Raw genomic sequence first — 27,984 nt, 5'->3', positions numbered from 1 at the left:
AAATTTGTCTGACACTTTTTGTCCTATTTCAGGTTCAGTTCTGCAGATATTGTTGGTGACTACAGAACCTTATGTGTAATATTTCAGAAAAGAAGTAAGATGGAGGCTCTTATTATCCCTGTACTGTGACATCACTGTGTGTATTATCCCTGTACTGTGACATCACTGTGTGTATTATCCTGTACTGTGACATCACTGTGTGTATTATCTCTGTACTGTGACATCACTGTGTGTATTATCTCTGTACTGTGACATCACTGTGTGTATTATCCTGTACTGTGACATCACTGTGTGTATTATCCTGTACTGTGACATCACTGTGTGTATTATCTCTGTACTGTGACATCACTGTGTGTATTATCCTGTACTGTGACATCACTGTGTGTATTATCCCTGTACTGTGACATCACTGTGTGTATTATCCTGTACTGTGACATCACTGTGTGTATTATCTCTGTACTGTGACATCACTGTGTGTATTATCTCTGTACTGTGACATCACTGTGTGTATTATCCCTGTACTGTGACATCACTGTGTGTATTATCCTTGTACAGTGACATCACTGTGTGTATTATCTCTGTACTGTGACATCACTGTGTGTATTATCCCTGTACTGTGACATCACTGTGTGTATTATCCTGTACTGTGACATCACTGTGTGTATTATCCCTGTACTGTGACATCACTGTGTGTATTATCCTGTACTGTGACATCACTGTGTGTATTATCTCTGTACTGTGACATCACTGTGTGTATTATCTCTGTACTGTGACATCACTGTGTGTATTATCCTGTACTGTGACATCACTGTGTGTATTATCCTGTACTGTGACATCACTGTGTGTATTATCTCTGTACTGTGACATCACTGTGTGTATTATCTCTGTACTGTGACATCACTGTGTGTATTATCCTGTACTGTGACATCACTGTGTGTATTATCTCTGTACTGTGACATCACTGTGTGTATTATCCTGTACTGTGACATCACTGTGTGTATTATCTCTGTACTATGACATCACTGTGTGTATTATCCTGTACTGTGACATCACTGTGTGTATTATCTCTGTACTGTGACATCACTGTGTGTATTATCCCTGTACTGTGACATCACTGTGTGTATTATTCCTGTACTGTGACATCACTGTGTGTATTATCTCTGTACTATGACATCACTGTGTGTATTATCCTGTACTGTGACATCACTGTGTGTATTATCCTGTACTGTGACATCACTGTGTGTATTATCCCTGTACTGTGACATCACTGTGTGTATGTGTATTATCTCTGTACTGTGACATCACTGTGTGTATTATCTCTGTACTGTGACATCACTGTGTGTATTATCCTGTACTGTGACATCACTGTGTGTATTATCCTGTACTGTGACATCACTGTGTGTATTATCCTGTACTGTGACATCACTGTGTGTATTATCTCTGTACTGTGACATCACTGTGTGTATGTGTATTATCTCTGTACTGTGACATCGCTGTGTGTATTATCCCTGTACTGTGACATCACTGTGTGTATGTGTATTATCTCTGTACTGTGACATCACTGTGTGTATTATCCCTGTACTGTGACATCACTGTGTGTATTATCCCTGTACTGTGACATCACTGTGTGTATTATCCTGTACTGTGACATCACTGTGTGTATTATCCCTGTACTGTGACATCGCTGTGTGTATTATCCTGTACTGTGACATCACTGTGTGTATTATCTCTGTACTGTGACATCACTGTGTGTATTATCCTGTACTGTGACATCACTGTGTGTATTATCCTGTACTGTGACATCACTGTGTGTATTATCCTGTACTGTGACATCACTGTGTGTATTATCTCTGTACTGTGACATCACTGTGTGTATTATCCTGTACTGTGACATCGCTGTGTGTATTATCCCTGTACTGTGACATCACTGTGTGTATTATCCTGTACTGTGACATCACTGTGTATTATCCTGTACTGTGACATCGCTGTGTGTATTATCCTGTACTGTGACATCACTGTGTGTATTATCCTGTACTGTGACATCACTGTGTGTATTATCCTGTACTGTGACATCACTGTGTGTATTATCCTGTACTGTGACATCACTGTGTGTATTATCCTGTACTGTGACATCACTGTGTGTATTATCCTGTACTGTGACATCGCTGTGTGTATTATCTCTGTACTGTGACATCACTGTGTGTATTATCCCTGTACTGTGACATCACTGTGTGTATTATCCCTGTACTGTGACATCACTGTATACATTATACCTCTGCACACGTGAGAACAAACTATTCCTATGCCTTGTAGGTGTTTATAGTAGAGTTGGACTCTATGGCTACTTGTTATACTCCTGTGTCCCAGTGAGATATCATCTGGGAGCCTTTCCATTTAACACTACCCTTGATCTCCATACCGCCCACATAATGTCCCAGATTGTTATACTGATATATTCCATTATCTATGAAGAAAATCGGCATCCAAATGGCATATTTGGAGTAAGTGAACCTGCGAGAGCGAGAATAGCATTGTCTGATGTCTCCGGTGAGCAATTAATCCCATCCTGTATACACACGGCAAGCAAACATCCTTAGGGTTAATTAGTCCGGGTTACACTTTGTGGGTAATTGCCTGCCCGGCTCAGTGTGCAGATGATGGAGACACCGAGCAGATGCTGCTGAGCACTACTTAGCAATACTCTGGCCATTTATCTCGCAGTGATTTAACAACACTTCTGCTCGGCCATCAATTATGGATGAGGTATACAGCTCCCTCCCGCCGTATAAAGATTCTTGTAACACCGAGCACTTAAACATTTTAAAATAGGCTGAAAAAAATGGAACCGACTACATTTCCATCGGTCATAAATAATAGATTACATCAAATTTTACTCTTTTTTTTCCCCGTAGCAAAGATTTCATGAAATTCTATCACATTTTGTACATTTAGGGCTGGTCGGCTTCTTACGCACATCAATAATCCTAATAAATGAAGTTACATATTTATAGGTTGGAGATTGCTGGAAATCGATGATATGATGAATTGTGGGACATAGTAGACTATGTATATAGGGTAACAGTCTGGGTATGTAAAATGCAGCAGAGATGAGTTTGTCAGGTTGGCACTGAATGAGGGGGATGGATTTGGTTTGCAGGTATACCCAATGGGACATTAGTATGGGGGTATTGTATGGACGGAGGCAAAGGGACTGATTCTACATCCATGGAAAGCTCTGGTTTGTACATGAAGCCTTAAAGGGGTTTACCATAGGATGGTGGATAAGTATCTGCCTACTGGAAAATGGGAACCCAAAAGTCTCTATTTCCCATATGAATGCTCTTGCACTACCAGCGCTCCATTTACTTCTATGGGGCTTCCGCGATCACAATCTTTGGGAGATGAAGTCAATGGAGGACCAGTCACATAAATGCATTGGTGCTTCATTCGCATAGAGGAGAAGGGGGTCTTTTGGCTCCGTGTTCTCCCTATTGCTGGTTATCCCAGCAGTCAGACAACCAGTGATCTGACACTTATCCCCTATGGTGTGGATAACCCTTTAACGGCAGGGCCTATATGGAGGTAGAAAGAGTCCATATGGCCCTGAAGGACTGTGCCATACGCACTTTCTGGGGATATCTTCACCTACAATCAATGTGACACGGCACCTGATTGTTTATCCAGGACTTTTTTGCTGGGCAATATGATGAAAACCATAATGGAGACACCAAGGACCCCATTATATTCAATGGGGTTCACTGGGATCCATTTCTGTCCATCATATGATAGACCAGTCTGTCTGGATTTACGTTTGCCTGTTCCTATACCGGAGATCCTGATAGAAGTGAACCTGGTCTAACGTGGATCTAATAACTTGTAACATTCAACAGCCATTGAAAAGCCAAGTCAATTTAAAATATGTATATGTGTGTTGCTATATTTTTACGTATCTATTTTAAGGTACGTATCAACTTAAAGTTTGTTGCGAGTGTTTATTTTACTTATGTGTCAAGTTAAAGTTAGCTCCACCTGTCAATCAAAGACTAATCTCAGCTAGAGGGCAGTATGGAGTCTCAATGGTTAGCCCTGGGGTCCTGGGTTCGAATCTGACCAAGGATGGAGTTTGTATGTACCCCCATGTTACCGTGCCTTTCCTCAACACATCAAACCATACCAATTGGTTAATTTGTTTTTTAGATTGTGAGCCCTAATGGCTAGAGGGACAGACGTGAGTGATGACAATCTCTGTACAGCATTACAGAACATGTTGGTGCCATATGTGTTTAATGAAATAAGTTACTCACAGAATATTGTGTTTTACGGCGCGCGTCGTCTGTAAGTATTGCTATACCTAACTCTGTATATATGGAAAGGTGGATATGACTGTATATAGTGATCAGGGTCCTGGGTTCGAATCCGACCAGAGGCAACATCTATATATGTATATTCTCTATGGTTTCCTCCCATACTCCAAAACCAAAGGTTAATTTGCAATTTACATTGTGAGCCTCAATCGTGACAGGGACCGATGTAAAGGATGATCTCGGTACAACGCTGCGGAATATGATGGCGCTACAGTATATAAATAATAATATTACATTGGGTAAGGCTTCATTTGGAATTTAGATTGTGAACCCCATGGGGACAAGGACTAATGTAAGCTATGTCAGTGTCTGTGTACAGTGCTACAGAATATGACAGTGCTACAATGTATAAATGAATAGAATAGCACTGAGCAGAGGCGCAGAGGATTGGAGAGTTGATTGATCACCGTACGGATCAATACCCTGCCATTGACAACCTGATATTACGGTAGCGGGCTGCGCTGATTGATGAATAGGTAACTGCCTAATTGTATTTACTGTCGGGCTAATGTAATGACAAAGCAATGGAAGCCTCGCACACTTTTGGCCACTCTCACTTAATGATCTGTCTCCATTCCTTAGTTTCCTGCGCAGCGAGCACATTTAGAGACAGATGTTTGGGGAGGGGGGAGGTTGAGGGGGGTGTTTAGCCCAGTGCACTAGAAGGAAGAAGAGCGGCTGGGTGCATTTAGGCAAAATAACATTATTTAAGATTTGCCCTTTGCAGGAGAAAAAGATCACTGAACCATACATCATTCCCTTGTCAGAGGAGTTACATGAAGATCTGCTGCGACTATGAGGGGTAATGGAGGGGCTGTCGCTGGACTTAGGACGACACAGTCGCTTCTGGGACTGAGTTATATTCTATCAGTGCAAACTTTGTTCTCAGCCTACAGGGAAGTATCCTTGTGCGTTGGTCAGATGTAGCAGAGCTGAATTTGCGCTCCGTCTGCACAGAGTTTGCATGTTCTCCAATGATTCTGTGCACTGCCTCTTAGTGTTCCCTAAATACTCCTAAACCCTGCTCATGCTAATTGGATTCCTAGAATATTGGCGCTGTGTTAATATTAGGCAAATGACATCGTGATCCCTTCTGAGGATAGAGAATGCTGTTGTACACCGCTCCAGACTATGGCGACGCTATATAATTAGACATTGTAAAATGTGACAAACTCAGCTCTGCTACATCTATTCACGAAATACAGGCAGAATATGCAAAAAATAAAGCGACACCAATGACTTTTCCCCTAAGAATACTAAGCTTTGCTTCTTCCTTTGTCCGGGGGATTAAAGAATTAGAATATTTTAGACAATACTTCAAAGCAATCTCTGGCTAAGTCACCGAAGAAAGACAAAAAAATTTAGATATTTGAAAATGATGATGACGTCAGTCATAATGGGCTAAAAGTGTAACCCAAAAACTGAAAAGATAGCAAAAAAATTGCAATTAATATTGATCAATTATTATTATTTAATTTATATTTCTATATTATTATGAATTTATTTTTTATGTTACTTTATTCTATTTTATTATCAATGCATTAATAAAACAAGTTAATATATATATATATATATATATATATATATATGTATATATACATTTTTATTATATTATTTCCACAATCATTTTGCTACAAAACATGCATAAAACAATTAAAATATCTGATAAAATGTGATAAAAATTTTTTAAAAATGTATTAAAATTGAATAGGCAAAGTCCTTAAGGCTAGCAGAATCTGTAATTTTGCTGATGGACTTACCGGAGCGAATATCACCATACACATTTACAAAGGAATTGATAATCCAACTCTGCTCTCTGGAAATGAATCAGAGGTTGTAGCATGCTAAAGCGGACAGGATTCCCAAAAGCTTGTGTGCAGAGACTTCCAGCCGCTCGTCTGTTGCATGAAGTACAGTAAATCAAGAGGAGCAAATGAAATCGATGCAAGGAAAGTGAGATGTTAAACCGAGCAGGGACAAAAAAAAAAAGGAGAAGCCTCAGATTCCTTTTTTTTGAATGTTGGCAAGAATTGTCATAACCTTAAAGATTAGTGTAGAAAGACCATTGTAAGGATGGGGGATCTGTGCGCCACTTTTCCTAGCTGCAGAAAGCTTCCCCTGTGTTTGGAGGCTTAGCTGTACTCTATGTGCAGAGCCTGGTTCATAGTACAATACAAGGGTGGGATACATTTCCTATGTATAGATTCACAAATACATCCAGGGGGGAGGAGACATGCACGGGGAGGTATCTGCATATTCCTGGTGTATTAAACATCAACTTTTGTTTTGCATGTAACCATGTCTTGGATTTAATCGTTACAGGGGAATCAATCTGCAATCTGTGCCCGGTCCAGGTGTTGCGACACTACAACTCCCAGAATGCAGATGTCAGGGTAAGTTGGGAGTTTGGGGCGTCACATAAAGTCATGACCATGAAGGGTTAATGAGCAGGGGTGATACATTAAGACTGGCGTTTCAGAATTGCTATGAGGTTGCAGCTTCTTCACTCTTGCACATGTAGGTGCGCCTGTACTGAAGTCTATGGCAGTCAGGAATTGGCGTACATTTTTGGTATAACTCGTGACGGTTTTCTGGCAAACCTGACAGACTGGGGAATCCAACCCCCTTGAATTCAGCCGCTCCATCAAATCTCTAAAAAATGGTGAGCAGGGCACAGGAGCTGAGTTGTGCTATTGTGCACCAAAAATGCGCCAAGTTGAGGTGTCTTTTTGGCCACTTTCTAGGGGCAGCCAAGATAGTCAATATGGGCCAATGGGCACAGAGCACCCCTAATTCATACTAGGCACAGTCCCATGAACCAGACCACATAATGGGCAAGATTTCGCTGGGCCAGAAAGGTGGACAGAAGACTTGGGCTATTGGATCTCAGCATGTCCAAACCTTTAGTTCTCAAGGTAAAGAAGTTGCATCGGAGGTGTCTTGCAGCAGTTTAGTCTCCTTGGTCTATTTAGAACAAACACACGCTTGGATGGACCAAGTGTGCATGTATATGGGGGATCCAGGAGGAATAGCTGTCTACTGAACAGCTATCTAATGTGTATGGCTGGCTTCAAACCCATGGGGACCCATGTATGGGCTGCTTTAGACCCATGTGAACTTACATATAGCTAGCTATAGACCCATGTGGACCCATATATGACCAGCTTTAGATCCCTGTGATGGATAGCCAACGTCAAAGTTGTCTAGAAGTGGATTAGTCTTCTTTGTAAACCACAGATAAGCTTGGCTGGACTGAATATGCATGTATATGGGGGAAGGAATAGGTGTTGACTTACCAGCTGTCTAAGGTGTGAGGTTAGCTTTAGGCCCATGTGGACCCCTGTATGGCTATCTTTGTACCCATGTAAACTCACGTGTGGCCTGCTTTAGACCCATGTGGGCTCAAGTAAAGCCAGCTTTAGACTCATGTAGGTTTAGACCCATATGGACTTATGTATGGCCACATTTAGACCCGTGTTGATCTATTTACGTCCAGCTATAGACCAATGTAAACCAATTAAATTCCAACTTTAACCACATGTAGGGACTATGACCATCAATGATAGAAAAAAGAACAGCTTCAGAAAGATGGTTATTGTTGCTTCCATGGAATCTCATGTTTACTCTTTGCTTGGGCCTTGAGTTCAAAGAATGTTATGGAATCACCTCCAAAGCAATTCCCAAAACTTCAGAAAGTGGTAGATAACAGAGAGCAGTAGAACAAGCTACCTACATATCACACTGCCCTGGCTGATCATCTAAGACTGCCCTGATGTCTGCACCAGAGCGGCCGCAAACCCAGCAGATCAGGACCTGGGTTATCACACCGATAACTAGTGTAATAAATAGATGCTACTGCAAACTGAAATCAGACCAGGAAACTTAGCAAAAACTGGCAAGGTCAAACCAAGAAAGCACAGAATATCTAAATAAGATTTTGTGTCCAAGAAGGGTCCAGTCAGATAGTTCACGGTCAAAGCCAACTCAGTAAGCAAATGGGTATCCAGCAAATGAACCAAAGACAGTCACCAAGAATACAGGAAACAGAGTACAGGAACCTAACTAGAGATGGGCAAACTGTTTCATTCCGAGTCGGGTTTGACCTCGAATATTCCAAATTGTTTTTGTCTCAGATGAACTAAAAGTTCGCCACGGGGCCCCACCATTCCTAGTTACGCCACTGGTTTCAACACCTACTGTATTTGGTTTACGTTGTGTGAAGGGTGGACAGGCCATATATGTGGGGTCCTGAGGGGCAATATCAGGACTGAGTAACCTAACGCTATGTCAGTAAATGTCCTTTTTACATATGTGTGTGATAGGGAGATCGCTTACATATAGGCTGTCATCTTTGGTTATATCCACCACACGGATTCCAGTCCACTGAACACTGTCGAGACGTCTAGTGGAATAAAAGCTGGAAAGTCTCACAATCGCGCTCAATGCTACAAACAGCAAAGAGTGCAACATTAGCTGATCCAACCTGTAGTAACCGGACTTGTGTTGCCCCTATTTCCCTGCAGAGAAAGCTATCACATTTTCAATATATTGTATGTCAATTGTACTGAGGTCCATTTTGAGGTTTTGGTGACGATCGTCTTGGCAGAACGTGCTGTTTTGCTTGTAATAACCCACAGTGGGATTTGTGTTGTGTCGAGGGAATAGGATCAATGGTGTGCGTTGTTCATAGAATGAGCTATTCATGTACAACAACTCATGCTGCCCCCCATCACTAAAATGATATCTCCGGAGGCTGTAGGCCTAGGTTATCTGGTGCCATAGCCTCCACCCATAAAGTAGGCCACATATTAAAGGGGTTGTCCAGTCAGTCTCAGTTGATCACCCTCCATTTCCGTTCCTGACACCCCCATCAAACAGCTGATTTTGATGTCAAAGTCAAGACTAGTCAGACCTAGATGTAGTAATACATGTCAGCCGTTCAGATGAATGCCCAAGCACATAATATATGGTTGGCTTGAGTCTACAAGACCAGAAAATCCTTCTGCAGAGCAACTCTCTGATATGGCTCAAAGAGGGATACCCTCTATGGTGTCTATATTCCTTAATCGGGAACACAGGCTGGGGGTCGTCTTCATGAGATGATTCCAAGTTTGGGGCCCTTAATCAAAAGCATGTCCTTAGGCTGTTGCGGTTAAGGGCCCCAAATCTGGTAAACCCAGCCCTCTTTGTTGCCGTGTTCAACAGAAACTGAAAGCTAGAGCTCATGACTTTTCCCTTGCAGGTTGCAGCGCATGCGCGGTGCTCATACAGCAGGTTTAACAGCCCCAAACGTGGTAACAGGTTCCCTTTGAAGGGTCATCCAGTATCAGATAACATGGCAGTTTTATTTCAGAAAGAGCTCTAGTTTGTCTAAAGAAGAGACATCTCATATGTTGGTCATGCTGTGGCCCAGTTCTATTACCCTTGTAAGTCATACTATAGTCCATTGTCAGGGCCCAATTTAGCATTGGACTGGGGTTCCGTGACCCATCAGATAAAATGATTCTGGACGCCCACTCTCCAACAATAGACCACAGTACTCTTCACTTTTGGGTGTCTTCTTTTGGGTCATTATTGATTTAGAGCCTGGGCCCACCGGAGGATCCTCTGGTACCCCAGTGGGCCAGTCTGACTCTGCCATACTTACTTACTGTATAGTGCACAGTCAGGGTCAAATTATTCCTCTAGCAGGGGTGTAGTTATATGGGGTGCAGTCACTACTGGATCCTGAACCTTGAGAGGCCCCTCTGCAACATAAAATATACTATTCTAAAATGCCATAATTTAGCTAGGGACCCCATTGCAGTTTTTGACCGGGAACTTGAAGTTACACCTCTGACCACAAGAGTTTCAGAGGATACTCCTGTGAGTCCAGACTAATACAACCCCCCATAATAATTTCCTGCAGTGAGCTAAAGAAACCCCAGTCTGACACAAGGTCTGCGGATACAATATACAAGCAGCTGGAGCAGACATTGTATATACGCAACATGCACAGGTATACCATGGGAGCCCGATGCAACCTGGAAAACAGGTATTTACTACTAGAGATCATGTGAGGACACAAGCTAATAAATTTCATGGCTTCCATTTCTTGGTGAATTGTTAGAGATATATAAACAGAGCGGTATTATGTAGCGGCTCTTGTTCAGGGGCTGTCTCTATCTGCCCCTGAGGAGCAGCCAATATCTCTATCCCCTGGCAAAATCAGCCGTGAGGAGACATTCCCTTTAAGACTTATTGTTCAGTATAATGAAAGCCTACTGCTAAACCCATAGAAGCCATTAAAACTTACAACACAGAATAAACAGGATTCATTACAACCCTCCATAATCTACACAAAGCCTCATTACCGTCCGCAGCACTTATACAGATAACCGGCCTTCAGACGCTGCTGAGAAGCCCCTGAAAAAAGCATTTTCTGCTCAGCTCCCACATGAAAATCATTATTTTTCACACACGTTATTGGTTTCTGTGCAGAACTTGTCAATCACGTTGTCTGCCATATTCCCCGCAGTAGGATGAATCTTCTGACTTTGACTTGTGCATTGTTAGTAAAGTTATGAAATTATTCTGACTTTCCTAAATTTGGCTGTTCTGACTATTACTGTAGGATGTGGGGGAGGGGGCTTGGCAGGGATGGGTTAGATTCGGTTGGTAGCAGGATAAACACTTTGGAAATAACTTGAAGAGGAACAAGTCCAAAAAGTCCAATAATATATATTGCCTGATCGGTGCTGTCACCCTGAGCATTTTGGTGTTTTCTTTATCCAAATCTGTTCGGCTATTCTATAGATATAAGCCCTTTTAAAGTTGCTGCAAATTAGACAACCATACAGCACACAGAGACCCCCACCCCTAGAAGAATTATAATGTTACCACCCACTTGGCTAATATACTCTAATTTGTTAAAAGGGCTTATATCTTTGGAATAGCTGATCAGATTTTGATAAAGAAAACACTAAAGGTCTCAGGGTGACAGCGCCGATCGGATGAAATATGTCATTAGTCTTTTTAGATCTGGTGAAAGGTCCTCTTTAATATTTAATATCAATGGCTTGTGGCATGAAAACTAGGGGCAGACAACCTCGCTGATGAATATTGTGAGGTTCGCCCAACAAATATTCTCAGTGCCACCCAGCTGCCGAGCAGTCTTTGCTTCATGTATCATCTTTCCTGTCCAGCAGACTGGGCCCCCTTCCACTATGGGCCCCTGTGCAGCCGAACCAGCTGCACATGTGATGCACTACCCCGACACTCATATATACACCATATACATATACCAGAACTTCCTATCTGATGAAATTGCATGGATTGTTCCAGACTTGTTCTTTACAGGGGGAAGAAAGAAACTCCTATCACAGCTATAGATGATGATTACATGTCTATGGTATCCTATATCACTCAGAAGAATATAGAGGGTGAGACATACTTTCCTTCCGGCAGGTTGAGATGGTGCTGGCTCTAGCTGCCCATTTGATTATGTGCTGAGGCATCATGGGATTGATAGCAAAGCACAAAGGAAGAGAAAGGATAGGAAAATCTAAACTTCAGGATAGAGTCCGAAGCAAACATGAGACTGAACTTCAGGGAAGTAAGTACAAGATGTGTAACAGAAGAGTCATAGACAATCAGGTGATTATTTTTCAGCATGTTCAATTCAGATTCATTTTCACAGATCCAAGACACTCATAGGAATCAATGGGGCAGTGACACATTAATAGTCCCAAGGTGGGACTATTAAAGGATTATCTTATCTTATATTACATTTAATGAACCAAGATACTCTATGACCGAATCATGGAACCCAGTGACTTCTTCTAGCTTTACCTTTTTCTGGAATCGTTTGATTTTGTAACAGAATTTCTGAACATTAACTTCTGAATTTAACACAAATCAAATATCCAACTGTATGTAAGGGCTTCAGCAGACATTGTCATATTCCCTAATAAGAAACACAAACCTTGATCCTCAACTACAAGCAGAAAGTCAAGAAGCATCAGATTCATGCTCACCAAACTAACCTAGGTAGAAACATCCGACAAGCCTCCAGGTGGATGAACAACCATTGTCTCAGTCAATGACAATCAAACATACAATTGTTTCTATCGTGTTTTATGAGAAGTCAACGCAAAATAAGTTATAAGATGGATATGGATGGATAGATAGATAGATAGATAGATAGATAGATAGATAGGAGATAGATAGATAGATAGATAGATAGATAGATAGATAGATAGATAGATAGGAGATAGATAGATAGATAGATAGATAGATAGATAGATAGATAGGAGATAGATAGATAGATAGATAGATAGATGATAGATAGATAGATAGATAGATAGATAGATAGATAGATAGGAGATAGATAGATAGATAGATAGATAGATAGATAGAAGATAGATAGATAGATAGATGATAGACAGACAGATAGATAGATAGATAGATAGATAGATAGATAGATAGATAGGAGATAGATAGATAGACAGACAGATAGATAGATAGATAGGAGATAGATAGATAGGAGATAGATAGATAGTGAGGAGATAGATAGACAGATAGATGATAGATAGATAGATAGATAGATAGATAGATAGATAGGAGATAGATAGATAGATAGACAGACAGATAGATGATAGATAGATAGATAGATAGATAGATAGATAGGAGATAGATAGATAGATAGGAGATAGATAGATAGTGAGGAGATAGATAGACAGATAGATGATAGATAGATAGATAGATAGATAGATAGATAGGAGATAGATAGATAGGAGATAGATAGATAGATAGATAGATAGATAGAAGATAGATAGATAGATAGATACTGTAGATAGATAGATAGATAGGAGATAGATAGACAGATAGATGATAGAGAGATAGATAGATAGATAGATAGATAGATAGATAGATAGGAGCTAGATAGATAGATAGATAGATAGATAGATAGATAGGAGATAGATAGATAGACAGACAGATAGATGATAGATAGATAGATAGATAGATAGATAGGAGATAGATAGATAGATAGATAGATAGATAGATAGGAGATAGATAGATAGTGAGGAGATAGATAGACAGATAGATGATAGATAGATAGATAGATAGATAGATAGATAGATAGATAGATAGGAGATAGATAGATAGACAGACAGATAGATGATAGATAGATAGATAGATAGATAGGAGATAGATAGATAGATAGGAGATAGATAGATAGTGAGGAGATAGATAGACAGATAGATGATAGATAGATAGATAGATAGATAGATAGATAGATAGATAGATAGATAGGAGATAGATAGATAGACAGACAGATAGATGATAGATAGATAGATAGATAGGAGATAGATAGATAGGAGATAGATAGATAGTGAGGAGATAGATAGACAGATAGATGATAGATAGATAGATAGATAGATAGATAGGAGATAGATAGATAGACAGACAGATAGATGATAGATAGATAGATAGATAGATAGATAGATAGATAGGAGATAGATAGATAGGAGATAGATAGATAGTGAGGAGATAGATAGACAGATAGATGATAGATAGATAGATAGATAGATAGATAGATAGATAGATAGGAGATAGATAGACAGACAGATAGATGATAGATAGATAGATAGATAGATAGGAGATAGATAGATAGGAGATAGATAGATAGATAGTGAGGAGATAGATAGACAGATAGATGATAGATAGATAGATAGATAGATAGATAGATAGATAGATAGGAGATAGATAGATAGATAGATAGATAGATAGATAGGAGATAGATAGATAGATAGATAGATAGATAGAAGATAGATAGATAGATAGATAGATACTGTAGATAGATAGATAGATAGATAGATAGATAGATAGATAGATAGGAGATAGATAGACAGATAGATGATAGAGAGATAGATAGATAGATAGATAGATAGATAGATAGATAGATAGGAGCTAGATAGATAGATAGATAGATAGGAGATAGATAGATAGACAGACAGATAGATGATAGATAGATAGATAGATAGATAGATAGATAGGAGATAGATAGATAGATAGGAGATAGATAGATAGTGAGGAGATAGATAGACAGATAGATGATAGATAGATAGATAGATAGGAGATAGATAGATAGACAGACAGATAGATGATAGATAGATAGATAGATAGATAGATAGGAGATAGATAGATAGGAGATAGATAGATAGTGAGGAGATAGATAGACAGATAGATGATAGATAGATAGATAGATAGATAGATAGATAGGAGATAGATAGATAGATAGATAGATAGACAGATAGATGATAGATAGATAGATAGATAGATAGATAGGAGATAGATAGATAGATAGATAGATAGATAGATAGGAGATAGATAGATAGGAGATAGATAGATAGGAGATAGATAGATAGTGAGGAGATAGATAGACAGATAGATGATAGATAGATAGATAGATAGATAGATAGATAGATAGGAGATAGATAGATAGGAGATAGATAGATAGTGAGGAGATAGATAGACAGATAGATGATAGATAGATAGATAGATAGATAGATAGATAGATAGATAGATAGGAGATAGATAGATAGATAGATAGGAGATAGATAGATAGATAGATAGATAGATAGATAGATAGATGATAGATAGATAGATAGATAGATAGATAGATAGATACTGTAGATAGATAGATAGATAGATAGATAGATAGATAGATAGATAGATAGGAGATAGATAGACAGATAGATGATAGAGAGATAGATAGATAGATAGATAGATAGATAGATAGGAGCTAGATAGATAGATAGATAGATAGATAGATAGATAGGAGATAGATAGATAGATAGATAGATAGATAGATAGGAGATAGATAGATAGATAGATAGATGATAGATAGATAGATAGATAGATAGATAGATAGATAGATAGATAGTTATGGTGTATAAAACACGTTTTTTCATTTCCTTAACCTGAAATCTAATCCACCACCATCACACTGGGCCTCTGCACTGAGAATCTTGTTCTGTTTTGATCAATAACCTAAATATAGAATGGATAAGATAACACCTAAATGTTGGAGAATAATTCCTTGGTTGGAAAAGTTTTTGATTAAATGAGAATAAACAGATAAAAGGTCATTTCTGACAATCCTTTCCCATGGGAAGAGGACAGGCCACTTACTCCAGAATGATATTAAGTAGTGATAACCTAGGACAGGGGTATTGGATTTAAAGGATTACTTATCAATATCCAAAATCCCAGTTCCTCCTTTAGCATCCAATTTTCCATTACTACTACTTGGTCTTATATTAAAATCAAACTTGAGTATTATCCAATACGATTCGCCATTTATTATTTTACAGTCTGTGTTTGGCTGCAGCAGGATCCTCCCCCTCAAAGAGAAAAATATCAAGCTCCGCCATTGGCCACAGCTCAATGCTCAGGAAATCCTGCCCGTTGGTCACGTGGCTATACTGCAGCTCAGTCTCACTCATCTCAATGGGATGGAGATGTGGCATAGCCATGTGACCAATGGACATAATGTCACTTCCTGAGAAGAAGAAGCAGCCATGTTTTTTCGAGGTGCTGCACAACTCCTTTAACAACACAACTCCTGAATGTGACAGAGCTGCATAAGAGTAATTGGGAAACAAGCGGCCATGTTTTTCTCCTGCCATGTAACCGACCTGTATCAATAAGCTGTATATTTAGCTCGAAAATGAGTAGTCGCAGTTAGCAAACAAGTGCGAAATCTACAATGGCTCTATCACTGAGCTCATTTGATTAAAGGGATCCTATCATTAAAACCTGTTTTTTTCTGCCTACCACGTAGGAATATCCTTAAGAAAGGCTATTCTTCTCCAACCTTTAGATGTGTTTTCCGCGCCGCCGTTCGGTAGAAATCCCAATTTTTGTTGGTATGCAAATGAGTTCTCTCGCAGCACTGGGGGCGGTCCTCAGTGCTCAAACTGCACTGGGGGCATCCCCAATGCTGCGAGAGGCTCTCCAGCATCGCCTTCATCTTCTTCAGGAACGGGTCTTCTTTGCGTCTTCTTCCAGCAGTGGCTTCAAACTTCTAGGCCTCGGGTAGCCAATTGCGCATGCCTGCCGGCCACAAGAAAATGGCCACTTACAATACTGTGTAAGTGGGCATTTTCTTGTAGCCAGCAGGCATGCACAGTCGGCTTTGCCCTAGGCTTGAGGCCTAGAAGCTTGAAGCTACCGCCAGAAGAAGACCCCGTTCCTGAAGAAGATGAAGTTCTCTCGCAGCATTGGGGACTCCCATAGTGCTGTTTGAGCGCTGGGGACTGCCCCCAGTGCTTTGAGAGAACTAATTTACATACCAACGAAAACTGGATTATATACCGAACGGTGGCGCGGAAAACACATCTAAAGGTAGGAGAAGAATAGCCTTTCTTAAGGCTATTCCTACGTGTTAGGGACAAAAAATTGAGTTTTAATGATAGGATCCCTTTAAAGGGGTTTTCCAGATTTATTAATTTTATATGTAGATTGTGAGCCCCATATAGGGATCACAAAGTACATTTTTTTTTCCTATCAGTATGTCTTTTGTAGAATGGGAGGAAATCCATGCAAACATGGGGAGAACATACAAACTCCTTGCAGATGTTGTTCCTGGCGGGGTTCGAGCCCAGGACTCCAGCACTGCAAGGCTGCAGTGCTAACCACTGAGCCACCGTGTTGTTCCTTCCAGGTTTATTAACTGACGATCCCTTAGGATAGCTCAAAAGAAGATCAGTGGGGGTCCGACTTGCAGAACCCTGCTGATCAGCTATTTGAGTAGTAGTGGCGCCCCATGTGAATTTCTCATACTTCACAGCCACATGACGTCACATGCACATAAGTCTCATGGCCCAGCTCAGTCTCATTTATATGAATTGGGCTGAGATGCAATACAAAGCATAGCCATGTAGCAAGAAGAGCCAGAAAGCTGATCGGCGTGTGGCCCATGATGATCGTCAATCCTAAGGATGGGTCATCAATTGATAAGCCTGGTTAATGGAAGGAACTGAGAGAACAACTATGTTGTTGCCCCTAGCCGGCGGCAGCAAAGACATTTCCATAAAGCTCGTAGATTCGTATTTGGCTTTGTTAAAGGCGCCCTGGCGTTGTGCGTCTCCCCTCAGACCGACCATTCTGCGGCACTCTCACACTATTACCGTGTCATTCACCATCTATTCCCAACCACATAATCACTATAATTACTGTTGACATCTAATTAACATTCCACTTCCTTCCTGCAGCAACTCCAGCTGAAGACGTCTCGAATCTCGTATCCAAGCGAACGGCGGCCGCTGCTGCGGCTGAACGTCGTGGTTTCGGCTCCTATTTTACAGCGCTGATATTGGTAATAAATAAGGCTTCTTTGCATTCTGAGGTGATTCCTAAGGCGTCTCATTAAACGTCTTCTATTATAAGATCAGCCGAGGTTTTCTGGATTAAACCCACACAGGGCCGGAGCGCGGCAGCGCCGTAAGGACTTCACATTACATATGCACAGACTGATGAATGGAGAGAGGAATTCTTCCACTCGGCTCCGGCCTTTACATCTAGAATTTTGTATCCAGTTTGTACATTATACATTACAGGGTGCAGAACACCTTATTGAGAGGACATGTTCCTTCTAGATAGTGACCTCCATCAATCTCACAATTATATTTAAGAGGGCAGAGCGACACTGACTGACTTGTATTAGACGCAAGGCACATCGCCCGCCTGTCGCTAGATTACATTATAACACTTTATGGATAGAACTTCTCAAGGGTCGAGAAAGTGCAAGAGACATTATCATTACCATAGACTTCAGCACAAGCTATGTTCTTTCTTTCTTTCTTTCTTTCTTTCTTTCTTTCTTTCTTTCTTTCTTTCTTCCTTCCTTCCTTCCTTCCTTCCTTCCTTCCTTCCTTCCTTCCTTCCTTCCTTCCTTCCTTCCTTCCTTCCTTCCTTCCTTTCTTTCTTTCTTTCTTTCTTTCTTTCTTTCTTTCTTTCTTTCTTTCTCAAACTCATATCTATTGATCTCAAAACTATCTAGATCTATCTATCTATCTATCTATCTATCTATCTATCTATCTATCTATCTATCTCCTATCTATCTATCTATCTATCTATCTATCTCCTATCTATCTATCTATCTATCTATCTATCTATCTATCTCCTATCTATCTATCTATCTATCTATCTATCTATCTTCTATCTATCTATCTATCTATCTATCTTCTATCTATCTATCTATCTATCTATCTATCTATCTATCTATCTATAGTATCTATCTATCTATCTATCTATCTATCTATCTATCTATCTATCTACAGTATCTATCTATCTACAGTATCTATCTATCTACAGTATCTATCTATCTATCTATCTATCTATCTATCTATCTATCTATCTATCTATCTATCTATCTACAGTATCTATCTATCTATCTATCTATCTATCTATCTATCTATCTATCTATCTCCTATCTATCTATCTATCTATCTATCTATCTATCTATCTATCTATCTACAGTATCTATCTATCTATCTATCTATCTATCTATTTATCTATCTATCTATCTATCTATCTATCTATCTATCTATCTATCTATCTACAGTATCTATCTATCTATCTATCTCCTATCTATCTATCTATCTATCTATCTATCTATCTATCTATCTATCAATCATTCTATCTATCTATCTATCTATCTATCTATCTATCTATCTATCTCCTATCTATCTATCTATCTATCTATCTCCTATCTATCTATCTATTTATCTATCTATCTATCTATCTATCTATCTATCTATCTATCTATCTATCATCTTTCTCTGTGTCTATCCACCTATCTCTGTTGTTATATTCTTTTCTTCTTGACTGTCTCATATATATCTTCCTTCCTTCCTTCCTTCCTTCCTTCCTTCCTTCCTTCCTTCCTTCCTTCCTTCCTTCCATCCATCTCATTCCTATATACAGTCATGGCCAAACATTTTGAGACATAAAAACACAGATATTGTAATAACTTCCAAGCCCTGACAATAATGTGCCGCCATTGGTCAGGTCTCGCCCATTAGCTGCTATCCAGCATGCCAGAGTGAATTGCAGAAGTCTTGAAAAATCAGGGTCAAGCCTGGAAATATTCTCTGGAGTCTTTGCATAAACTTGATGTATTTGTCAATAAAAGTATAAAAACTTCTAAATGCTTAGAATTATAATTCAGTAACCATAGAAACATCTGACTACAAGGGCAAAAACCAGTGAAGCAGCGGTCTTTGTAAAAAACTAAATTTGTATCAGTCTCAAAACTTTTGGCCATACCTGCATACTATATATTTATCTGACTAATATTTCATCTTATATAATAATAAGTATAAACCAATGTGCTGTAGACAGTGGACTTGTACTGAAGACCCGCACAACACTTACACTCCTACCGTATCTTGCATTAATGGCGATTGTAGCCTGCAATAATTTCTGCCATTGTCTGACATATTTGTTACACCCCGATGGCTTCCCCGTTGACAGTAAGAAACCTCATCAGAGTCAGTCATATAAGTGCCGCCATCTGTCAGAGAGCGGAGCTCTGCTATACCTGACCCCGGCCAGTGCAGATGTCTAGAGAAAGATGCAACGTGACTGGTTGATGGACAGTTTCTATGAAGTATCCCAGTTTCAGCAAATAAATGCTACTCTTTGTACGATTCAGGATCGATTTTAAAATCCAATTTCCGATCATTTTCCAGCCGATCCCGATCGTGAAATTTGCTCGAGTGCCGATCGGAATCCAATCTTTTCCAATCCCGATCGCTCGAATGTTGGTGTGTGGCTAAGTTACTATACAGGTATTAGAGCTGTGTCTTGTATGAGGACCTTCATGTCCATCACGTGATCAGGACAGGTTTGTATCCACTAAAAGAAAACAATGAAGGTTCCAACTTATTGACAGCAAGCAGAGATCCCGAAAACTGTGCGACACTGATACAGACCTTCTATTTGTTAAAATAATTCTGATTTCTGTCTCTGAACATTGTTCTGCACATTGCTCCCCTTCTGGATGTTTTAGCAGGATTTAGGATTTCCACCCTACATAAGATGAATGTATAGTGTGCGTCACACTGGCGACCATGCGTTTTACTAGCAGATGCTGACAGTTAGTGATAACTCTCGTCTGCTCAGTATATGTCACTTCTATTACTGTGAAATATATAATGACCCCCAATGAACGCACAATCATATTCCTAAGAGCCGTGTCCTAGGTGTGAACGTGTCCATAGTCACTTATTATGTTTAGGAAATTTGTCTGTCTATCTATCTATCTATCTATCTATCTATCTATCTATCTATCTATCTATCTATCTATCTCTCTCTCTCTCATATCTATCTATCTATCTATCTATCTATCTATCTATCTCCTATCTATCTATCTATCTATCTATCTATCTATCTATTCATATCTATCTATCTTCTATCTATCTATCTATCTATCTATCTATCTATCTATCTATCTCTCTCTCTCTCTCTCTCTCTCTCTCATATCTATCTATCTATCTATCTATCTATCTATCTATCTATCTATCTATCTATCTATCTATCTCTCTCTCATATCTATCTATCTATCTATCTATCTATCTATCTATCTATCTATCTGCCTATCTATCTTCTATCTATCTATCTATCTATCTATCTATCTATCTATCTATCTATCATCTCTCTCTCTCTCATATCTATCTATCTATCTATCTATCTATCTGCCTATCTATCTTCTATCTATCTATCTATCTATCTATCTATCTATTTTCTATCTATCATCTATCTATCTATCTATCTATCTATCTATCTATCTATCTATCTATCTCCTAATCTATCTATCTATCTATCTATCTATCTATCTATCTATCTATCTATCTATTCATATCTATCTATCTATCTATCTATCTATCTATCTATCTCCTATCTATCTATCTATCTATCTATCTATCTATCTATCTATCTATCTCCTGTCTATCTATCTATCTATCTATCTATCTATCTATCTCCTATCTATCTATCTATCTATCTATCTATCTATCTCCTATCTATCTATCTATCTATCTATCTATCTATCTATCTATCTATCTATCCATCCATCCATCTTTTCCATTTACTATCTTTCTATCAGGCCAATCTCCCATATATTCTGTCCGTTACAATGTTATTTTAAGTATTTGCAGTCATTTTGTTCTATAAGACTTAACAACTTAAAAGTCATGTTGGTAGTGAGCGCCTTGTGAGAATCCTCAACACAAAAGCCTTAGGAAAGGATTCAATTAGTGTTTCACTTGAAGGTTTAAATTAGTGTGTCACATACAGCGCAGCGAGCTAGGGAAACAAGCATATACTTAGTTTCCATGGTTGAATGAAAAAATATCCTTGTTATGTAACGCTTGGGGGTTATAGGGAATGAGGCGGGATATTACAGGGTACAATTGACAATCTCTTTATAAAAATTGTAAAAAATGAAAATAGTGTCAGACAACCCATAAAGGCCTCACCAGTCACATAAAGTGCAGACAGAAGGTAAGATGTGACACCAGGAGTCCTGTGACCCTTCTTTATTCAGTATCCCCAGAAGTGACATCAGCATGTCCCCCTTATGTCACCAGATCCATTATTGGGACCTCCATGGGTCAAACTTTTAGCACACCCTGCAGATGCTTGACCAGATTGAGATCTGGGGAGTGTGGCGGCCGAGTCATCCTCTTCACCCCTTTGTCATGTTCCTCAAACCATTCCTGATACAATTTATTACAGTATTAGGGTGCATTCACACTGAGTAAACGCTAGCTTATTCTGAACGTAAAACACGTTCAGAATAAGCGGCGTCTAAAGCAGCTCCATTCATTTCTATGGGAGCGGGGATACGAGCGCTCCCCATAGAAATGAATGGGCTGCTTCTTTCACTCCGTGCAGTCCCATTGAAGTGAATGGGGAGTGCCGGCGTGTACGCTCCGGCATGAGCAGAGCTTGCCGTATACGCCGGCACTCCCCATTCACTTCAATGGGACTGCACGGAGTGAAAGAAGCAGCCCATTCATTTCTATGGGGAGCGCTCGTATCCCCGCTCCCATAGAAATGAATGGAGCTGCTTTAGACGCCGCTTATTCTGAACGTGTTTTACGTTCAGAATAAGCTAGCGTTTACTCAGTGTGAATTCACCCTTAGGGTCTTCTTTATCTCACCAATAGTGGCTACTGCCATTAGGGGGCACCACTGTCATAGAGGGCTGTACTTGGCCTGCCTGGTGTTACAGTAATATCCATTCTTACTTCCCACCTGCCTAAAACTTTTTCACAGTACCATACATTTAGTGTAACATTTAGTTATGTGGTGCCATGTAATATTTTAGTACTCGGATCCCATTCTTATCCTAGGGCCTTGTTCGGTTGATCTCAGATCTCGGTATATGGGTCACACATGATACTTTCATTAACTGATGTACAGAATATAAATCATAAAAAAAAAATCGGCCATATTTTTACATTTTGGTTAATTCTTAACCATTTGCAAGTAAAGTTATAAGATCAAAGGGATTGTGAGACTTCTAGTTGATGAAGTCCTCTATGCGGTTATATGAGGGGTGTGATGGCGCCCGGGGATGTATTAAGGTGCGCCGTCTTCTCCAGCCTGTCAGCTTCACTTAATCCTGATATTTGCACTTCCACCTTTCTATCGCTGAGAGATCTGCGGCTCCGAGAGGAATTATTACAAATCATGTTACAGCAGAAATAAATGGCGAGAACTCCCCACGTACAGGACAGGAGGAAAGCCGGAGTCCTGCATGACATTGAGGATGATCAGTGCACACAGGGCTGGGGCAAGGGACAGGCAAAGTAGGCATATGGCTAAGACTACATTCAGATGGGGACAACTTGTTGGCGTGCAGTCTGTGTTGCAAGTCCACATCAATGCACTTGGGAATCTGTCATATAATCCCAGCCCACCAATATATATGTTAGGGTCACCGGAAACAGACATTGTTCTTCCCTTCTAAGTGCTGCCTCCATTGCACAGATATCAGCCTTCATGCCAAGATACAAAGGAGCTCTTTGGATTAAAGAAGGTGTTGTAGCTTTGGAGCAATAGCAACACCCTCACCTCCAAAGAGCTTATTTGCAGATTGACAAAACAAACCAGGAGATATCTGAGCAACAAAGGCGCTGAATCATAAGGGTGAAACTTCAACTGATTGAGGTGACCTTATCCCAGGGGTCCTCAAACTACAGCCATGTGGCACATGTGGCACCGCGGTACTTCAGCGCATATAGTACTGTGTGTGTGCGTACTGAGGAGCAGATAATACTGCATGGGGGGGCGTACTGAAGAGAATATAATACACTGTGGGGTGGAGGGGCGTACTGAGGAGCATATAATACAGTGTGGGGTGGAAGGGCGTACTGAGGAACATATAATACTGTGAGGGGGCGTACTGAGGAGCATATAATACAGTGTGGGGGGGGCGCACTGAGGAACATATAATACTGTGAGGGGGCGTACTGAGGAGCATATAATATAGTGTGGAGGGGTGTACTGAGGAGCAGATAATACAGTATGGAGGAGCATATAATACTGTGTGTGTGGGGGGCGTACTGTGGAGCATATAATACTGTGTGGGGGGTGTACTGAGGAGCATATTATACAGTTTGGGGGGCATACTGAGGAGCAGATAATACAGTGTAGGAGGGGTGTACTGAGGAGCAGATAATACAGTGTGGAGGAGCATATAATACTGTGTGTGTGTGGGGCGTACTGTAGAGCATATAATACTGTGGGGCGTTTAATCTAAAAAAAAAAATTAAACTATATTTCAGCCCTTCCATGGTCTGATGGACAGCTTGTGTAAGACAGCTGGCTGCAGCAGGAGCCTCCCCCTCTGCCCTGTCTGCATCTTGTTAAGCCTCATCCCCTTGACCAAATTCCTCAGTCAATAAGAGATGAACTCTTTGTTGGTTCAGAAACTGTAAGGGGATGTATATTTCCTATTTACCCTTCTCTACTAGGTTTCGCGTTCCTTATCGTTCCTCTATCCATAAACATGATGTTTAGCTTTACATTGTTATATCGGCAATCACACGCCCTAACAAGGAAATTCCCCCGATCCTTGCGATATTTCTATACATTACAGATGCTATAGGATACAATTTAGTTAATAACATGGTAACATGAACATTCTATTCTATTCCTTTATGTGCTTTCTAATGCTGAGCTTCAGTTTACACCGAGGCATTATATAGATAACAATCTCATTACATTAAGTATGTGACTACCTGACTACCGGGTTTATGCATTATGGATATGGAACACTTTGTGCGGCGCCTCCAACAATGGCTGACCGTGACTAGATTGGCCTTTTATAACTGCATTGACTTGTTACATTATATATCACCAGTGATCTGCTTACACCTCCGGCATGACACAGAGTGTGACCGACAGTCATTGTAGAGGTGCAATTACCGTATCCTTATTACTTATTGTCACTCCTCATGTAAAGTGCAGTGTAACCAGACGCCGACCTAGCTCACAAATATGGCTTCTTAACATTTTTTTGTTTAAAGCTCCTAGGCAGACCTGTATTTGTTTCCATGGTACAGACTACAAACAAGTAGTCTGGTCTTAAAGTCAGACTCCCCCCTTCTGTCTCCTACCTTCTTTTCAGACCCCCGAGTATAATGATCGGAAGCCTAGGAGAGGTGAGGGAACATAAAAAAAAACTCTGTTACTTACTTCTCCTACACTCTGACATGCTTCAGGCCCATCATTGAAGATGGTAGACATCTCCCAGGAGTGCACCAGAGCCAGGGAGAGGTAAGTAACAGGTTTTTTTAATGTTTGTATCCTCCCCTGGGTCTCCGATTATTATATTCTGGGGTCTGCATAATACTGTGTGCAGTGGCCACTATGGGACATAATACTGTGTGCAGGGGCCACTATGAGACATAATACTGTGTGCAGTGGCCACTATGGGACATAATACTGTGTGCAGGGGCCACTATGGGGTATAATATTGTGTGCAGGGGCCACTATGGGACATAATACTGTGTGCAGGGGCCACTATAGGGTGTAATACTGTGTGCAGGGGCCACTATGGGGTATAATATTGTGTGCAGGGGCCACTATGGGACATAATACTGTGTGCAGGGGCCACTATGGGGTATAATACTGTGTGCAGGGGCCACTATGGGGGATAATACTGTGTGCAGGGGCCACTATGGGGGATAATACTGTGTGCAGTGGCCACTATGGGGGATAATACTGTGTGCAGGGGCCACTATGGGACATAATACTGTGTGCAGGGGCCACTATGGGGCATAATACTGTGTGCAGGGGTCACTATGGGGCATAATACTGTGTGCAGGGGCCACTATGGGGCATAATATTGTGTGCAGGGGCAACTATGGGGCATAATACTATGTGCAGGGGCCACTATGGGGCATAATACTGTGTGCAGGGGTCACTATGGGGCATAATACTGTGTGTAGGGGCCACTATGGGACATAATACTGTGTGCAGGGGCCACTATGGGGGATAATACTGTGTGCAGTGGCCACTATGGGGCATAATACTGTGTGCAGGGGTCACTATGGGGCATAATACTGTGTGCAGGGGCCACTATGAGACATAATACTGTGTGCAGGGGCCACTATGGGGGATAATACTGTGTGCAGTGGCCACTATGGGGGATAATACTGTGTGCAGGGGCCACTATGGGGCATAATACTGTGTGCAGGGGCCACTATAGGGCATAATACTGTGTGTAGGGGCCACTATGGGACATAATACTGTGTGCAGGGGCCACTATGGGGCATAATACTGTGTGCAGGGGCCACTATGGGGTATAATACTGTGTGCAGGGGCCACTATGGGACATAATACTGTGTGCAGGGGCCACTATGGGGTATAATACTGTGTGCAGGGGCCACTATGGGACATAATACTGTGTGCAGGGGCCACTATGGGGCATAATACTGTGTGCAGGGGCCACTATGGGGTATAATACTGTGTGCAGGGGCCACTATGGGACATAATACTATGTGCAGGAATGTGGGGGAATTCGGTTTTCGGGGTTGAAGGGGCCCATGTCAAAAGTCATCCATGGGGCCCGCCATTCCTATTTACGGCACTGTCTGCAATTTTAGCATTTTTTGCTCTTCAGGCCTCATCTCTAATTCTTTGTTGTCCTGTCCTATTTCTCCACCTTACAGCTTTACCTGGGTCTGCTCATTCGGTCAGAGCTTGATCCAGACCCAATCGGATCTCTGTTTCACTGTCCAGTCCCAGGTTGAGGCGGGGTATTGATTTTGGCTTTAGCACGGGTCACTTGCTGGAGATCGTTCCTGCCGCTGGACTCCTGGAGTTCCTGTGTTTACTCCCTGATGCCCTCCTGGTTACTGGCATTCGGCTTGTTCTGCCGGATGACCCCTCGGTTTCTGATTTGTCTGTATTTGTGACCTCATAAGTTTGACTACAGCTTGAACATCTCTGGTTATATTTTTGCAATACTTCACGCTCCTGGACCTATGAGCTGGCACAGATTTCAGTATAGGCGCATGGCAGACGGTGGCGACATAAATGAGGTGCATTCTCCATTGTCACAGGAGAAACGAAGACCAGATACACCGGTTTCTATATCTCACCCCCTTTATACCTTAAATCCTGGCGCTCGAGGGGACCCTTGTAGTGCCTTGAAGGGGATGTTTCCTTGTAGTCATAGGAAGGCCCAACACCAAAAGTTGTTCCATTATGACTAGGGTTGAGCGATCAGGATCGGAAAAGATCGGATTCCGATCGGCGATCGAGCAAATTTCACGATCACAATCTGGATCGGCTGGAAAGTGATCAGAAATCGGATTTTAAACTCGATCCTGAAATCTCAAGATCGGCTCAACCCTAAGTATGACCCTAAGGGCCACCACCAGCAATTACAGATTCCCCGAACCCTAAAGCCCCACTCGAGTCTTCTTCTGACTTGCCTCAAATCTACACAAAGACAAAAGTGCACATTTCCTTTAAGCCTATAGAACTGTATTAGGGCAGAGAATAATGGACACGTCAATGGGGTTTCATAATCTGTACAATTCACTAATATATTATTGTACATTCCCGAATCATAAATGGGAACAAATACGACTGAAATCTCCATGCGAATGGTTGGCAAAAACAAAAACTTAAAGTGCAATACCGCACGGCGTCGCTGCTTGTGTGAGCAATATTACAGTACTGTACTGCCCTCTAGTGTACAGCATGCAATATTGTAACTACATGGCGAATTTACAGAGTTCTGAGACGAAAACTTAAAGGGGCTCTATCAGCAAAATTATGCTGTATGAGCCCCACGTCTGCCTGAATAGCCTTTAAAAAGGTTATTCAGTCACCGCTAATATAATTTTAAACCCCCCGCCTGTTTTAAAATAAAAGCATAAAAACATATATGTAAATCATACCTGAACGTGCACGCTGGGCGGTCGTGCACCATCTGACGTCATCTTCGGTCCCTCCTTCCTCTCCTTTCTTCTTCCAGCGACATCCTACTCTTCTGGATCTTTTCCGCCTTCATCTCCTTTTTTTCCGGCGGGTTGTGTTCAAATCC

The 27,984-nt window shown here is 40.9% G+C and overlaps 1 protein-coding gene across 3 annotated transcripts in view; it reads right to left on the bottom strand.

Annotated features, from left to right (window-relative positions):
- The window catches only part of SYNPR (synaptoporin), a 107,988-nt gene that overhangs the window by 48,601 nt on the left and 31,403 nt on the right, over positions 1 to 27,984 (bottom strand). The window contains exon 1 of one of the 3 annotated variants that reach the window (XM_075287339.1): positions 6,125 to 6,531. The exons of the other annotated variants lie outside the window; for them this stretch is intronic. Within the exon in view, the coding sequence (XP_075143440.1) occupies positions 6,125 to 6,148 (24 nt within the window). The 5' untranslated portion in view covers positions 6,149 to 6,531. Of the gene's footprint in view, positions 1 to 6,124; positions 6,532 to 27,984 lie in introns of those variants that run through there. 3 annotated transcript variants of the gene reach the window in all.

The sequence above is a fragment of the Leptodactylus fuscus genome, chromosome 9 (assembly GCF_031893055.1).
Source record: "Leptodactylus fuscus isolate aLepFus1 chromosome 9, aLepFus1.hap2, whole genome shotgun sequence".
In the NCBI taxonomy this organism is placed as follows: Eukaryota; Metazoa; Chordata; class Amphibia; order Anura; family Leptodactylidae; genus Leptodactylus; species Leptodactylus fuscus.
The sequence above is the reverse complement of the archived record's forward strand: the minus strand, read 5'-3'. Positions and strand labels throughout refer to the sequence as shown.